This window comes from Medicago sativa, chromosome 6, assembly GCF_051527215.1.
Source record: "Medicago sativa cultivar Bolivia chromosome 6, Bolivia_mono, whole genome shotgun sequence".
NCBI classification, from domain to species: Eukaryota; Viridiplantae; Streptophyta; class Magnoliopsida; order Fabales; family Fabaceae; genus Medicago; species Medicago sativa.
The window spans coordinates 44,142,520-44,158,597 of NC_140754.1; the positions used below are offsets into that span (position 1 = coordinate 44,142,520).

The window sequence follows — 16,078 nt, forward strand, 5'->3', positions numbered from 1 at the left end:
ATATACGCCGATTCTGCTTCTGAGTCCAACATATGAAATGTAGATGATTTTGTACCCTTTCCAACGCTTCAAAGATCACCTCAATCGGAGTTACAGAGCTCTAGATATGATGAATACAAGACAGATACATAATGACCTACGAAAAATAAAAATTTGAACCAAAAATAATTTGGTTCTTTTATTCCATAATGACTTTATTATTCTTGTCAAGGGAGAATATCTTAGGATCACATCAACAAGAGACACGACCACTACATCTTGCTTACTAAGTGACATGCGGGTTCCTTACGGCTAACCCCGTTTCACCTAATGGAAACCCCTTGAGCCAACCTAGTGTGGCCACAAGAGACATGGCACCTTTAACTTAAAAGTCTTGGTCTATATATATATGCATGAGTATTAAATCTATAAATGCTATCTCTTTTTCCTCGGATGCCTATACGATCCGACTAGAGGTAAACTATATGCTTGCTTAACTTGCTATGTGAAGAGATGTCTAATCAATTCACGTCTGACCACACTTGTATGGCACTCTAGTTTCTATACGAAGAGAATACTCTATATCACTTCGCATCTAATCAAGCATACTACTCATGCCTAACATTCTATTCTTTACTAACTATTCTAGTTCTTGACAAGCTATGTCAAGGCTCTACTTTCATCCCATGCCTAGTTCTTTGCTACCCGAGTAATTCGGCTAATCTCTCTTGAATCACTCTTGCCATTCATGTTAAGATTGCCATGATTTTCATTTCAAGAATCATTTGATGTTATGTGCATTGCCTAGATGTTGTTTTGGGGTTATAAAGTTATAAAACGATGAAAGAAAGGCTATGGAATGAACCACCGACCCTAGGATGGACCAACAAGCCAAAGCATGTTGGCCAAGACCAGTGAGCTGCGCTAATAGCTCAGCTGGGGCGTGGCTCATCCTGAAGAATTTCGCTATTAGCGTAGATTTCGCTAATAGCGTAGTTCTTCGGGTCTGTGGTACCAAATTTCCAATTTTTGACCCAAAACTCATTCTAATGGTTCCTGCAATGCACCAAAACATCCAGCAACATATATATACCTTATAAAACGTCTTTCATGGCAATATTAACATGTACAAGACTAGATCAAGGCTAGGGTACTAAAAATCATTTTTCTCTAAACTTAACTAAAATCATGATTTGCTTGCAATTAAACACATAATCCCAATGGTGGGTTCTATCTAAGAACTCACCTAACATATTCCTTGTGATTCCTCAAGTTCCAAGCTTTCCCAAGTTCAAACCCTAAGCCAAGAATCCTTGCTCAATCCTTTCTCTTTGTTGTTTCTTGTCCTTGAAGCTTCTATGATTCTTGTTTGGTTACCAATTGCATGATTTGGAAAGCATTGGATGAATTGGAGAGGGAAGGAGGGGCACATATCTAGAGAGAAGGAGGAGAGAATTCTTTACCCAAAAACCTAGAGAGAGAAGGAAGATGGAAAATGTGATATTTTGGTGCCCAAATCCAATAAATATCCTTTTTCGTGCAATTACCAGAATACCCTTGCCTCAGGCGTGTTAAATCCGACACTGATGCTTAACTTGATTTAAGTTGACATCACATAATAAATATTTCCGTCAACTTACTTTTCATAAACTTTCTTCCTCTGGCACGCTTGACTGATAATATTCCGATACTGATAAGCGGGATATTACAGACTTGCTATCGACACTTGCTTGAGTTCATGCATTAAATTTGGAGTCAATAGACTTTCACCTAAACACAAAAAGAGTGGTTGATACTTGATAGTTTGACTTCCTTGAAACGTAATGCTAGAGAATTTGGTGCTATTATCAATAATTGTAGAACTATATTGAGACAATTTATATAAATTTTAATGTTGAGTTTGTGCAGAGACAAACAAACGAGATTGTTCATAAGTTAGCAAAATCGACACTTTATAAACTACTTCCTCCGTTCACATTTACGAGAAAAAAACAAATTTTTAAGATCATCGAATAACTAATATACCTGGTCACATTTATAAACTATATGCATTAATAATTCAATAAATTTAAAAAGTTGATTTTTGCATGTAATATGACGGGAGGAAGTAGTAAATAGGTTTTGGTTGATTCACCAAGTTATATTGAACAATAATTTTTTTCCTTTTCTCTTTTTGAGAAAATATATTAAACACAGTGTAAATAATAAAATGATATAAGATTTCTTTTCAAAAAAAACAATGTTAAAAACAATTCCCATAAGTTTTTTCAAATAGTCACATAAAATATACTAATAGATAAACTCAAACGATCGTGTCAAATTCAATCCAAACATGCCTTAATTTGTTGTAATTGAATAATCACTTAAAATAAATAATGGGGAATTAGTCACTTTAGTCCCTGAATGAGAGAAGATTCGTCACTTTAGTCTCTGAATAAAGAGAAATTGCAAAACAGTCCCTGCATGGTCAATTTCAGGGACTAAAGTGACTAACGGAGTCTACATTCAGGGACTAAATTGACTAACGAAGTTTGCATTTAGAGACTAAATTGACTAACAAAGTCTACATTCAGAGACTATTTTGCAATTTATCTGCATTCAGGGACTAAAGTGACGAATCCCTTCCGATTCAGGGACTAAAGTGACTAATTCCCCAATAAATAATTGTTGAAAAGTTCAAAACAACACAGTAACCAAACACTCTTCTCAATCAACAAATCCCTTACCCAAAAACTCAAATCCCGTGCATGGCTCAACCGTCTTCACCACACCGCCGCCGTAACAACCACCACCACAACCACCTCTCAACCTTCCTCCACTCCACCGCTTCAAATTTCATCTCTCTCTTCAATCCTCCTCCTCCTGCTCCTCTACCTTCATCTTCACCTCAACTACCTTCCGCAATCTCCCTCCCTCTCTTCCTCCCACCACCTCTCTCCACCGTAACTCTCTCCTCCACCGCCGAGTCAACTCGTTCTTCCCCCAAATCGGTCCGAGTTTCGCGGCTGAATGGAAAAAACATCACCGGTGGCAGTGGTGGTCCGGCTTTTGTTGGTCAGGTTTTCAGTATGTGTGACCTCTCTGGAACTGGTCTTATGGCTGTTTCTACTCACTTTGATATTCCTTTCATCACTAAAAGGTTATTTCGAATTTGTCGCAATTTTTTGTGTTTCTTCAATTTAGCTTTGAAATTCAAAATTGAAGATTGTGTTTTATTTTTAAGCTTTTGTTTATCTTGAGATTATGAATATTACGAAAAAGTCTCTGACTCTTTTACTCGTATTAGTAAATTAGCCCTTCGAAGATTGTGTTTTATTTGTATTAGTTCTTCGAAGATTTGTATTAGTTCGAAGATTGTGTTTTATTTTTAAGCTGTTGTTTATCTTGAGATTATGAATATTACGAAAAAGTCTTTGACTCTGTCGAATTTTACTCGTATTAGTAAATTAGCGCATCGAAGATTGTGTTTTATTTGTATTAGTTCTTCGAAGATTGTGTTTTATCTGCAAGCTGATGTTATCTATGAGATTATGAATATTTCGAAAAAGGTATCAGACTTTGTCGAATTTACTCGTGTTAGTATATTTATTAATGCTTTGAAGGTTGTGTTTTATTTGTATCAGTTGTTTGAAGATTTGTATTAGTGCTTCGAAGATTGTGTTTTATTTGCAAGTTCATGTTAGTTCGAAAAGGTCTCTGACTCTCGAATTTTACTCGTATTAGTATATTAGTGCTTTGAAAATTGTGTTTTATCCGTAAGCTGCTGCTGCTGTTGTCAAATTTAATTAGAGCAAACCATTTAATTTGTAGGCGCGGGCAAATAGGTCTCTGAGATTATAAATATTTTACGTAAAAATCTCTGACTCTGTCGAATTTTACTCGTATTACTATATTAGTGCTTTGAAAATTTTGTTTTATCCGTAAGCTGCTGCTGCTGTTGTCAAATTTAATTAGAGCAAACCATTTAATTTGTAGGCGCGGGCAAATAGGTCTCTGAGATTATAAATATTTTACGTAAAAGTCTCTGACTCTGTCAAATTTTACTCGTATTAGTATATTAGTGCTTTGAAAATTGTGTTTTATCCGTAAGCTGCTGCTGCTGTTGTCAAATTTAATTAGAGCAAACCATTTAATTTGTAGGCGCGGGCAAATAGGTCTCTGAGATTATAAATATTTTACGTAAAAATCTCTGACTCTGTCGAATTTTACTCGTATTACTATATTAGTGCTTTGAAAATTTTGTTTTATCCGTAAGCTGCTGCTGCTGTTGTCAAATTTAATTAGAGCAAACCATTTAATTTGTAGGCGCGGGCAAATAGGTCTCTGAGATTATAAATATTTTACGTAAAAGTCTCTGACTCTGTCAAATTTTACTCGTATTAGTATATTAGTGCTTTGAATTTTATCCGTAAGCTGCTGCTGCTGTTGTCAAATTTAATTAGAGCAAACCATTTAATTTGTAGGCGCGGGCAAATAGGTCCCTTAGATTATAAACATTTTACGTAAAGCTCTCCGACTCTGTCGAATTTACTCATATTAGTATATTAGTGCTTGGGAGATTGTGTTTTATTCGTAATTCATACGCTGTTATTATTGTTGTCAAATTTAATTAGAGTAAACCACCAAATTTGGAGGAGTGCGCGAATAGGTCTCTGAGATTATAAATATTTTTCTCAAAGGTCTGACTCTGTCAAATTTTACTCATATTAGTTTGTCTTTCTAATAGTTAGGGACCAAATTTGATGGTAAAGTTAGGAACTATATTGACGATGAGTGATTAAATTGACAATACTATAGGTTTGAAATAGATATTGAAGATTGTGTTTTGTTGTTAAGCTGTTGTTATCTTCAGCAAATATGTCATAAAAGATAGGTCTTTGAGATTATAAATATTTTTCTCAAAGGTCTGACTCTGTCAAATTTTACTCATATTAGTTTGTCTTTCTAATAGTTAGGGACCAAATTTGATGGTAAAGTTAGGAACTATATTGACGATGAGTGATTAAATTGACAATACTATAGGTTTGAAATAGATATTGAAGATTGTGTTTTGTTGTTAAGCTGTTGTTATCTTCAGCAAATATGTCATAAAAGGTCTGTGTAAGTGTAACTCGCTGTCGCATTGGTCTTGAATATTAAATTAATTTCAAAATACTGAGTGTCAAAACCACCAAATTTGTTCGCGACTTTGTAGGACAATCTCAAACACGTCTCTGATATTATGATTATTTCAAAAAGTCTATCACTCTGTCAAATTTTACTGTTACGGACTAAATTGACAGTAAGTGGTTAGACATATTATGAACCAAATTGATAGTAAATTGTTAAAATATAGGGACCTGATTGATAGTAAGTGGTTAAATATAAGGACCAACTTGACAATTTAATAGAGTCATGGACCTTTTTTAAAATATCCTTAATCTCAGGTAACTATTTGAGAGCACCCTATAAAATTATGGACTAATTTGGTGGTTTACTCCAAATTAAATCAGAGGGCAAACCACCATTTTGGTCCCTGAATGTATCGAAATTGCAAAAACATCTACAAGTGCTCCTTTATTAATCATTTTGGTCCTCAAATATGTTTTTAGGTAATCAATTTAGTTACTGAATCTGTTTTTCATTGGTCAATTTGGTCCATAAATTACTAACAGAAGAAGGCACTGGGGATGTGTTTGTGACAGCGCCTGACACATTCAAGACCAAAATGATTGTTTTCCCTTAAATTAAGATTGGTTGTAACTTTTTTGTTGCTGTAACTTTTGTTTTTAATTGGTGGATAAGATGATGAGCTCAATTAGATTATTGCTTAGTCATGTCAAAATTTGTTTGTAGAAGGAATCCACTTTGGATTGGGTAATGCTATTTGGACAACAATTTTGGATTAGCTTCTAGTTCATTGGAGCTTTTCAATTATAATAAATATATGGTTTTTACTTAAAGGAAAGAAATGTTGTTGAATAGCGGTTATTGCTATATCACCATGGCATAGCGGAATTCGAAAAAACGCCATTGTTTTGTGATACACGATTTAGTACGAAGTGTTGTCGTATAACGGCTATAATACAGAGAAATTTGAACAAATTTCTATTTTCCGTGATCAGCGATTGACAACAATGCAGAAAAGTTATAAACTTATAGATGTTTACTGAGAGGTTAAATGAGCGAGTTTGAAAAAAAGAGGTAGATGATTTCAACTCATGTGAGAAGCTGTTATTTAAAGCTGACAGTTATTGCAAGATTCTTTCAATATTTTTACTATAAAGTGTTTCTTGAGAATTTTATCCAAATCGGTACTGAAATGAAAAAAATAAATTCCCGGGTCACTTAATGATAGAACATAGGAAGGTGTCTGTGTCCTCGTGAGCTTAGATCAGTTGGTAAGGACAATGCATAATATATGCAAGGTCTGAGGTTCAAACCTCGGCCACCACCAAAAAAAAAAAAAAATAGGAAGGTGTCTGTTGTGGAGGTGTGATGCCCGGCGTTTAGAGTTCTCGTGTCTGTTTTGAGGACAATTGAATCACCCTGCATTCTTAAGCAAATGCGAGCTAGTCTTTTGTTTCTTTTAGTATTCTAGGCATCCAATAGAGATGTTAAGAGTAAGGGTAATCTCATTTCTCATACCGATGTAACAAACACATGACATCTTGCTTACGAAATCCAAGATGCTTGGGAGTTGTGCAACATTGATAATGGATTTATGACCATTGAAAGGAGTTTAGGGATTGAAATTGTGGCCAGTGTTTGTTTACCTCAATGAAGTAACGATTAAGCTGTTATTGTCCATCATTTTCTGAAAGCATAATTTGTTTCCCCTTTTATCTATTTTCTGCAGAACCCCAGAGTGGCTGAAAAAAATGTTTGCAGCAATCACCAAGAGTGAGAGGAATGGCCCTGTATTTCGTTTTTTTATTGATCTAGGAGATGCAGGTTAGCTCATCGATACTCCCTCTTTTTACAGTCCCTTCATTTGCTTGTAACATTACTGAATGGTTTGTGCTTTATCATATTCTTCAAAGTTTTTCCTATAACTTGAATAATCTATGGTTGTGATGTTATCTAATTTGCAACCTAGGCTTGCTTATTTCCTGTTTACTATAGCTTAATTCTAATATATTTAGCTGCTAGCCAAACACCTTTTGAATGCCAATTAGCTTTTTTGAAGTTAAGAAACAGACTTTTATTTTGTGAAATGGAACATTTTAACAAGCTGATGATTAGTTGTTAATCACCTGTCTTTTCTTATTTGTTTGGGTGAGGGATGGGAGCAGGTTCGACTTTAATATTTTATTAATTTTTTTTAAAATAGAAAATGAAATTTCATTTGAGTGAATTGAGGAAAATGAAGCTAAGGGGTCTTCCACTACATAGAAAACAAGATAAAAGAATCAAGAATGTAAAAGGACTGCTCCATCTCTCCATATCTGAAATAGCAACTGCATTATAGCAGCCATATGCAGAACACGAATATTAATCTGAAAACAAAACCCTATCCCGTAAGTTAAGTGGCAGAGAGGCACCCCTAATATTTGTGCATTTTGGTCCAACCAAGTGCATCAATATGTGACATATAATGCACACTGCCATAAAATTTTACTTGATTTTTCCAAACTATTATGATACACTCGTACACATATGTTCCAAAGTTAAGGGACAAACCTGGAGCCCATGAGTCAAGAATCCCATTGGGATTTTTCCAACCTCATGTAGCTGCACTATGCAAATTAGTGACCGAACCTCATCCTTGAATTACACGTTTCTGACCTACTGTGACTGAATCTGATCCTTGCATTACTCATTTGTGCTGTTAACATTATATGTTTACATTCCTTTTTTCCTTGAATTATTCTCTTTTGATCGCATATTTTGATTAGTGTTGATCTCTGATTTGCAATTAACACCAAATACTGACCTTTTTAAATTTTAATTGTCTTAGTTTCATATGTAAAAAAACTGAATATTCCAAGTGGTGTGGTGGGCGCCTGCCGTCTCGATTTAGCATATGAACATTTCAAGGTATTGTTGACTTTTTCAATTGCTATTTGGGCTGTAGTTGTGCTGGCTTCATTTAGTCACTTACATATGATCCATTTTTGATTTGGTTGCTTAGAAAAACATAGTGATGCATATTGCATGTAGATGTTTGTTCCTAATTATGAAATTTAATATGTTAATATTCTTTTATTACTTCAAATTGCTACGTACCATGCAGGAAAAGCCTCACCTGTTCCAATTTGTTCCCAACGAGAAGCAGGTATAATTTTTCTTTCATTGTTGCACATATTTTAATTTTATTTGAATATGATCTTTAAATATGCAAATATTTTTCCTTCAGGTCAAGGCAGCTAATAAACTTCTGAAGACAATCCCACACAGTGGTTTTGGGAAAAAGGTTGATGGGGTGCCTGTGTTTAGTGCTCACAACTTGGATATTGCAATAGCAACTACAGATGGTATTAAATGGTACATGTTGCTCATCTTCCTTATTTTGTGTGAATTCATGTCATTGTCAGAGAGCTTCAAGGTCGGAAAACTTGTTCCCTCAAATTTTCAATATAGCAAAATAGTCCATGAGATTGAAAATTATCGGTCAATTTATTCCTTTTGTTAATCGGTTCAACCAATTATGAAATTATGCTCCACTTGAGCACGCCCTAAATAACGTCTCAATTCAGCAATTCCGTCCCTTTTAGATGACAAAAGGATTAAATTGGTTGACAAGCTTCAATTTGAGGGACTAACTTTCCATTTCGTAAATTTGAACAAATAAATTGCCTGATCCTACAATTTTGTTTATCAAAATGGTGATTCCATCTTATTATATCTCATAATCTGAAAGGACAAGCTCAAACACTATTATTTAGACTAATCTTAATAACCGATAATAAAAAAATGGAAATAAAACGTAGTTCCAAAGAATGACTTGTTATCATGGTGATATGTAGTGAAAAGAAAAAATTAAATATTATATCCTAAAATAGTGTTGCTTATGTATTTAGGACATATTTCACTGATATAGCCGATCCTTTAGAGCAATGAGAAATGTAATATTTTCTACCAAAGCTACAACTGATATGCCCATGTTATTGTTTGTTTTGAATAGGTATACTCCCTACTTTTTTGATAAAAACATGCTTGATAACATTCTTGAAGAAGCTGTTGATCAACATTTCCATACATTAATTCAAACTCGGCACATTCAGCGGCGGCGAGATGTAGTTGATGACAACCTGGCAGCAGAAGTGGTTGAGGAAATTGGAGATAGTTTAGGGGAGCCTCCAGAGGTATGACTAGTTTAATGAACATTTTATTTTGTTTAATTAAGTACAAGGCTGAGGACAAATTTTTTTCAATGTAGTGAATAAGAATCTGATATGGAATACAGTTTTCAAGCTGAACCTTTCATACTGATTGACTAATTTAGTATTTGTTTGATGTTCAAGTAAGTGATGATGATGTTTGTTATTGAAAATAATGTTGTCAAGATCAAGATCGTACCTGTGATGGGGGGTTCCAACATCATAAAATATAGGAATGTAACAAGGACCATAAGATCCTTCAAAAATAAAAAATTCTACTAATACATATATACGTTGTGTGTGTGTGTACAGAATATGAAAAAAGGGGGAATATCTTGTGAGAAAAACTTTTTTATGTCAGAGGGGGAGGAACTCTTCTTGCTCTTCGCCTTTAAAACCCAAGATGAACCTGAAAGCTTCTGTTTAACAGTCACACGACTTTACCTCTCCAATCACTAAAAGTTTCCAGACCACTTTTTCATTGGTAACAAACACAGTCCCACTCACCACCATGGATTGTATGACCTGCCACCGCCACCATTGACATTGCTGGATAAAAATAAACACTGCTAGATTAAACCAGTAGCGTAGCAATGTGTTATTCAAAACCCATATAAACATGAAGGTCACTGGATCAAAATCAGAGTTGCCGTCATTTCTGGATTAAAGTGAACCTCGCTGGAGGTGAATCAAAACCAACAAAAACCAGGGAAAGAATTGTAGAAAACTAGATCCAGCAAAACCAATATTGCATAAATTAATTAAAAATTTGTATTTCACAAATCAGGATCTATTTCATAAGATCTACAAAGAATTATTAATATTTCATAAATCAAAAGGAAGGGGACTCTGGCTTCGTAGTTGCATGTTGGAAATTAGTGTAACTGTACGTGAAAAACTTCCACAGTGACAATGGCAGAAAAGTTATGTTCAGGTTTAGAAATTTTTTGAGATGAACAACAAACAAGAAAAGGCACGTGATATTTTGATTTTAGAATCCTAAACACAGCCATTTGTTTTGACCTAATGGCTTAAAATGACTTCTATCACACACATTAAATAACATTTCTCACTAAATATACCCCCAAGAAAAATAACTAATAACTAATAACATTATTAAATCAAGAACTTAAATCAGAACTTTCAGAATTCAGAACCAAAACATATTGTGTAAACAATAAAACCATAACATCCAAGATAAGTTGGTAATTAGTCATGTAAGACCCAAGTCTAACTAATAACTATGACCGTAACATTCAGCAACCTCACTACTACCAGCCCTTACCCCACTTCATCCAGCTCAGCTATCACCCTTCACAGTATCCTCTTCTGAAGCATTCACTGAGCTATCATCAGTAGCGTGTTTGGCTCTTCCAAGACTGCTGCCAACACCACGCTTGTATTTGCGCTTACGATGCTTTGCTGAGCTCAAGCTTCAAAACAATGAATAAACAAATATTTGTAAGAAAACAAGTTATAAAGTCCAGTCATTAAGTCTATCCAGTTTCTGACAACACTGGTCGGCTATGCGTATACCAACTCATTCATATTCATAGCAAACACAACACATACAAAAACGTAAATGGAAATACGTCTTTCATACTTACTCATGATTACATAATCTAAAGAAAAATGTAAACATTGTACAGAAGAACAAGGGATTACCTCTTCTCATAAGCTTCAATAATATCAGCACTGCAAGCTAAACTTTCTGGAGGCTCCCAAGTGTTTGCTGTCTCATCCCATAAGAACCTTCAGTGATAAAAAAAACAGAAATAAAATATTATTAAAAAGATCACATTTGGTCCTTTCTCCTTCAATTTTATCACAATCAAGGTATACAAGAACAAAAACAAAAGGGGTACTCACCATTTGACCAAATACTCCACCTTACCCTGTAAAATTGCCACAAAAAAAAAAAAAAAAATCCATCAGGCAAAAGAAAAAATTGGACAGAAAAATGATTATCTCTAAGATATAAAAGATAAAAAATAAAATAAAAAGAAAATCCCATGATTGAAAAAAGAAGAAAAGGAGAAACTTAACCTTGCGGACCCTCTTATTGCGAATAGCTTCAACTTCATAGTAGCCATCACTGAGTGATGGATAATTGATGGCAGGAACATCTTTCGTAGCTGTCGAGGTTATCTTACTCATACCTTATTAAGCCTTAATGACCAGTGCCGAAAAGACAAGATTAAAAAATGAACGGGAAAAAATGCGGAGATACAGCGACAACGTTAAAAGAGCATCGATGTCGTATTCTCCGAGTGAGAAAAAAACACGAAAAGGTGCATCTATTTATGACCGAGTGTGTGAAAAGGTGCGTCTGTTTATGGCTGGGTGCGAATCTGAGTTGTAAATAAATCTATTGAAAATCCATCACTCTACATTGTTTTATTTAACGCGCTTTCCCCTTTGGCCAGTTTCTCTTTCCGTTCCTCCTTTTATTGGCTTTTAATTTTTTCCACATTTATTATTTTATTTACAAAAAAGTGTTATTTTTTTATTATTATTTTATTTTAAGGATTTTATTCATAGAAAGCTTTGGTTTTCTTTCTTTATATATTATGCAAACAGTCAAACACAATATGTATATTATCATTAATATTAAAGAGTAAATAGGTATAGAATTTTTATAAGTACTTTTCCTATCAAAAAAGAGATCATGTTTTCAATTATAATAAGTATTTTTTAATTGTTCCACTTATTTTAAATATAAATATGAAGTTTTCTTTTAGTGCATACAAAATGTGCAAAAAACCTATAAAGAACATTAAATCAAAATTAAAAGTGAAGTATCATAACCATGACATCCAAAACAAATCATAATTAGTCAGATACATAACATAGGATCCTTATTTAACTAAAATGATAACCATCACCATAACATTCAGCTGCCTCACTATCACCCGCCCCTGCGGTCCATCTCCACTATCACCTTCTGCAGAAGCCATTTCCAGTGATTTTGAATGCGGATCAAACAATGACTGCTCATAAAAGAGAGGGTTGATGTGAAGACATGAGATGAGCAGAGAGGATCGAAACTCGAGAGATAGGGTAAGATGTGTGAAGCCAAAGAGATGAGTAGAGAGGGTCAAGAGACTCAAGTCGAGGGAGATGGGTGTTATTTTTGGGAATTTTAGGGGATTCCCGACTCGGAAATGCGCAGTTTTGGGATCATCACACAATCTTTATGATCTTTCTTGTGATGATCTTACCAATTTGCGAATCACATGTGATCCAACTCATACAGAGGATGGAAGATTGTGAGATCATGCGATCTTACGTTTCGGATCTCGATCTTGATAAAAATTGAAAAAGCATAGCATGGGATGCCTACTATAACTTGTTCTTGAAGTTAAAAAAGTAGCGTTGCAGTTTTTCAAAGGGATTAATTCTCAAGGTATACATATTATTAATACCCATATTTATTTCTCTCGGATAATTGTTTAGTTTCTTCATTTTTCTTGACAGGTTCAAGAGGTGCTTGATGAAATGGGCCATCCGAGTATACCACTGAGTGTTATTTCTAAAGCTGCAGAACTCCAGTTTCATTATACTGTTGACAAAGTACTCTTGGGTAACAGGTGGTTGCGGAAAGCGACAGGCATACAACCGAAATTTCCATATATGGTTGACTCATTTGAAAGAAGGTATTTTTTCTGTTGTTTACAATTTGTGAAATTTTCACTCATGCTATTCTTTGTCAAGAGGTTTCCTGGTCATGTTTATTATATCTGTATAAAAGAACAAATAGTGGCAATTGGTTCCCAAGAATAAAGAATTGTTATACTAATCTTGATTACTTGTATTTCATATTTAATTACTTTAGCTTACTGCAGCATCAAAGTTCCTTGTAGTGGGATTAGTTAGGTCCAGCATTAATTAGGGAAACTAAGACCTGTATATTCTCTTTGAGATCAATATATTTTGTTGTTCTTATCGTGCAAGGATCGACACATGTCAATGATTTTTTGCTTATGCTTCTCTTTTTTATCTGTCTCACAATATCTAGAGTTTAAAGTGGTTACCCAAATTGTGCCTACTTGGTGTGCTCATAGTGTTTTTTTTATCCCCAGCCGACCGTGTTTTCAGGTATTGGCCTTTCTATAGTTACACCCGGCGACCTTTCTGCTAGGTGACTCAGTCACTATTCACTATACTCACGTTCCTTTGCTCAGTCATCCATCTAAGACTCAGCCCCAAAGGTGCATTTCATGAGCCCTTATCTGTGTGCCCCGCGTCAATGTTGTTGTTGCATGTAATAGGCCATTCATCTGTCTTTCCATCTGGCAGATATGCTGTCAGATCTTTCTATTTTTCCATTGTCCTGATTTGGTCATATGCTCCTGTCATGTCCTGTGTTGACAGTTGCAAGTCATTCATGTGCATTTCCAGCCTTTGCTATCTAACTTGAAGGATTGTAGTTGTCAATTGATAGAACCCAGAAATTCAAAGGTAACACTGTATTATTTAACTGGAAAATGGTGAGCTCAACACTTACAATGATGAAGACAGAAAACTGAAAGGATAAACCAGAGTGCAGAGAACTCCTACCAGAGCTATACTCCTAGACCAGAGAGAACTTACCTCCTAAACAACTCTTAACAAACTTCCTTAATGATTCACCCTGTAGGCTTCTCTCTCATTTTTAACTGAAATTATCTTCTTAATGACCAATTCTCTAGGGTTCCCTCTCTTAAATAACTGAAATTCTTCCTAGATTCCAGTAAATATCCTAACTGCTTGTATTATCACAGCTACTACAAGCTTCTAGAAGCTGTGCTTGTGTGGATTGGGCCCAATAATTAGGCCAATACACGTATAGGAACTCAGGGTTCTATCATCAATGGTCATTAAAATGCTCTCAATGACTCTAAAGTTTGAGGCCCTTATTTTCAATAGTTATTTGTCATCTCTCTACCAACAAATCGGTTTAAGTATCTATGACACCATCATTTCTATTGTCAAATTGTTGCTCTGCGACCAAGTGTGCAAAGATTGGAGAGAGTGAAAATGGAAATTCTAGGCTGTTTGGTTGAGAAAAATAGTGTTTTCATTTTCTAATTTCAGAGATTTGTGAAGAAAACGATGTAAACATCTATTTATTAATTTCACTTTTTTTCTGTAGAAATCTTCAAACACATGCACGAATAAAGATGATACTTTTGTAATTACTAGGAAAAACTGGAAATGAATACATGAGGCATTTTCTCAAGTCAATTTGATTTACATAAATGTTTTTGTTTCTATCTTTTTTCACTAATTATTACAAGGACACTATCTGATTCAATGTTTCGTTCTCTCTTTGCAACAATTTTTGTTATCCTGCAGAAGTGAAGCATCTTTTATGAGAATTACAGAATCAAGCAGCTGCCCGAAATTGGAAGACGATGCTAAACAAACTGGTTGTCCAGACTCTTCTGAATATAACTTGGATGGCAGCACTGAAGCAGCCAAAGACGACCATTCCAAATTAAGACTCCCTTTTGGTGATTGGTTTCATGACCCAAGCACAAAACATTTACATGAAAAAGCAGGGTTATCAAGAAAAGGTGTAAATAAAGAACATTTGAAACAAAATACCTTTCTTCCAAAAATCACAATGGTTGGTCTCTCTACTGAAGAAGCAGGCCAAATGAGCAAAGCTAGTTTGAAAAAAACAATGGATGATTTGACAAAAGAATTGGAGAAGACAGAAGCAGACAATGTGACTGTTGGTGGTAGTAATGAGTACAAATTAGAAGATCGGGACCCACTATTCGTAGCTAATGTGGGTGATTATTATTCTAGTGTTGGAAGGACGGGAAGTCCTCGTTGGATTCGAGGAGGATCAAACTAAAACTTGCATGATGACCGTTTCTCATTTTGGTCGAAAACTCAGGAACTACACATTGGATTTTTTGAGGAGGGTCTAAATAAAACCTTTTTGTTATCAAGAAGAGTGATTCATTTGGAGGTAGTTTTGGATATTTATTGGTGTCTCCAAATAAGATTGGAAAATCAGGTTGCTGTTTAACGAAGTTAAAATGTTGGAGCTGGAAATAATCTACTCTGGGCCTTTGGGGTGTATACTAAAGTTGGATGATCATGCTTGGGATTATGTCTGATCAGAATGTTGTACATCATTATCTATGTAATTTATCAATGTTTTCCCATTTTTCTGACTTCTGGGATGTTGAATAAATCTTGTATTACATAGTAACTAGCTAGAAACTGTATAAATACTTGGTTCTGTGAAAATAAAGAAAGCATTGTCCATCATACTAATCTGAAGGGAACAAATATGACTCACCTATATCAGTGGTGTTTATGACAACAATGTATTATTGCAAATTACATGAGTCATAGTTTAGTTTTTTTTATATATATTTTTTATATAAATCAAAGAGGCGCATAAGTCCTCACAATAAAAAAGAATCCTTATCATCTCTAAAGACTTAAACACGAGCAGTTATGCCATTAGAGCCTCTAGAAACACCATCAGTGTAACACAGGATCCAGTACATGGGACGAACAATCAAATCAACCTTAATGATATTAAAAGCATTGGGGACATGACATGTCCCAAAAGATTTGACAAATTTGAACCCTTGAATAGAGGATTGTGCCTCTGGAAATGTTTGTAGAGATCATCACATCATTCTTGATCTTATGGAATAGATGTTTTGTATCCAACCTGACATTATCAAACTTAATTTTCTCCAGGCAAAACCAAACAATGCAAATAATAGCAGAGATAATGAAGTTTTTTAATTAGCTGAGAGCTCCACTTTCTGTTAATGATGGAAAGT

General features: G+C 34.8%; 2 protein-coding genes across 2 annotated transcripts; one reads left to right on the forward strand and one right to left on the reverse strand.

Annotated features, from left to right (window-relative positions):
- The first annotated feature begins 2,665 nt into the window (after window positions 1-2,665).
- LOC146915370 (Tic22-like family protein) lies at window positions 2,666-15,548 on the forward strand. The gene is made up of 8 exons (XM_085717779.1): window positions 2,666-3,118; window positions 6,818-6,912; window positions 7,919-7,998; window positions 8,195-8,236; window positions 8,318-8,445; window positions 9,086-9,266; window positions 12,759-12,937; window positions 14,619-15,548. The coding sequence occupies exons 1-8, from the start codon at window positions 2,727-2,729 to the stop codon at window positions 15,124-15,126; spliced, it is 1,605 nt and encodes a 534-aa protein (XP_085573905.1). The 5' UTR covers window positions 2,666-2,726; the 3' UTR covers window positions 15,127-15,548.
- LOC146915371 (chromo domain-containing protein LHP1-like) lies at window positions 10,582-11,683 on the reverse strand. The gene is made up of 4 exons (XM_085717780.1): window positions 11,328-11,683; window positions 11,151-11,176; window positions 10,947-11,033; window positions 10,582-10,714 (listed from the first exon to the last, which is right to left on the reverse strand). Exons 1-4 carry the CDS (start codon window positions 11,436-11,438, stop codon window positions 10,582-10,584), a joined length of 357 nt encoding a protein of 118 aa, XP_085573906.1. The 5' UTR covers window positions 11,439-11,683.
- Window positions 15,549-16,078: the final 530 nt, after the last annotated feature.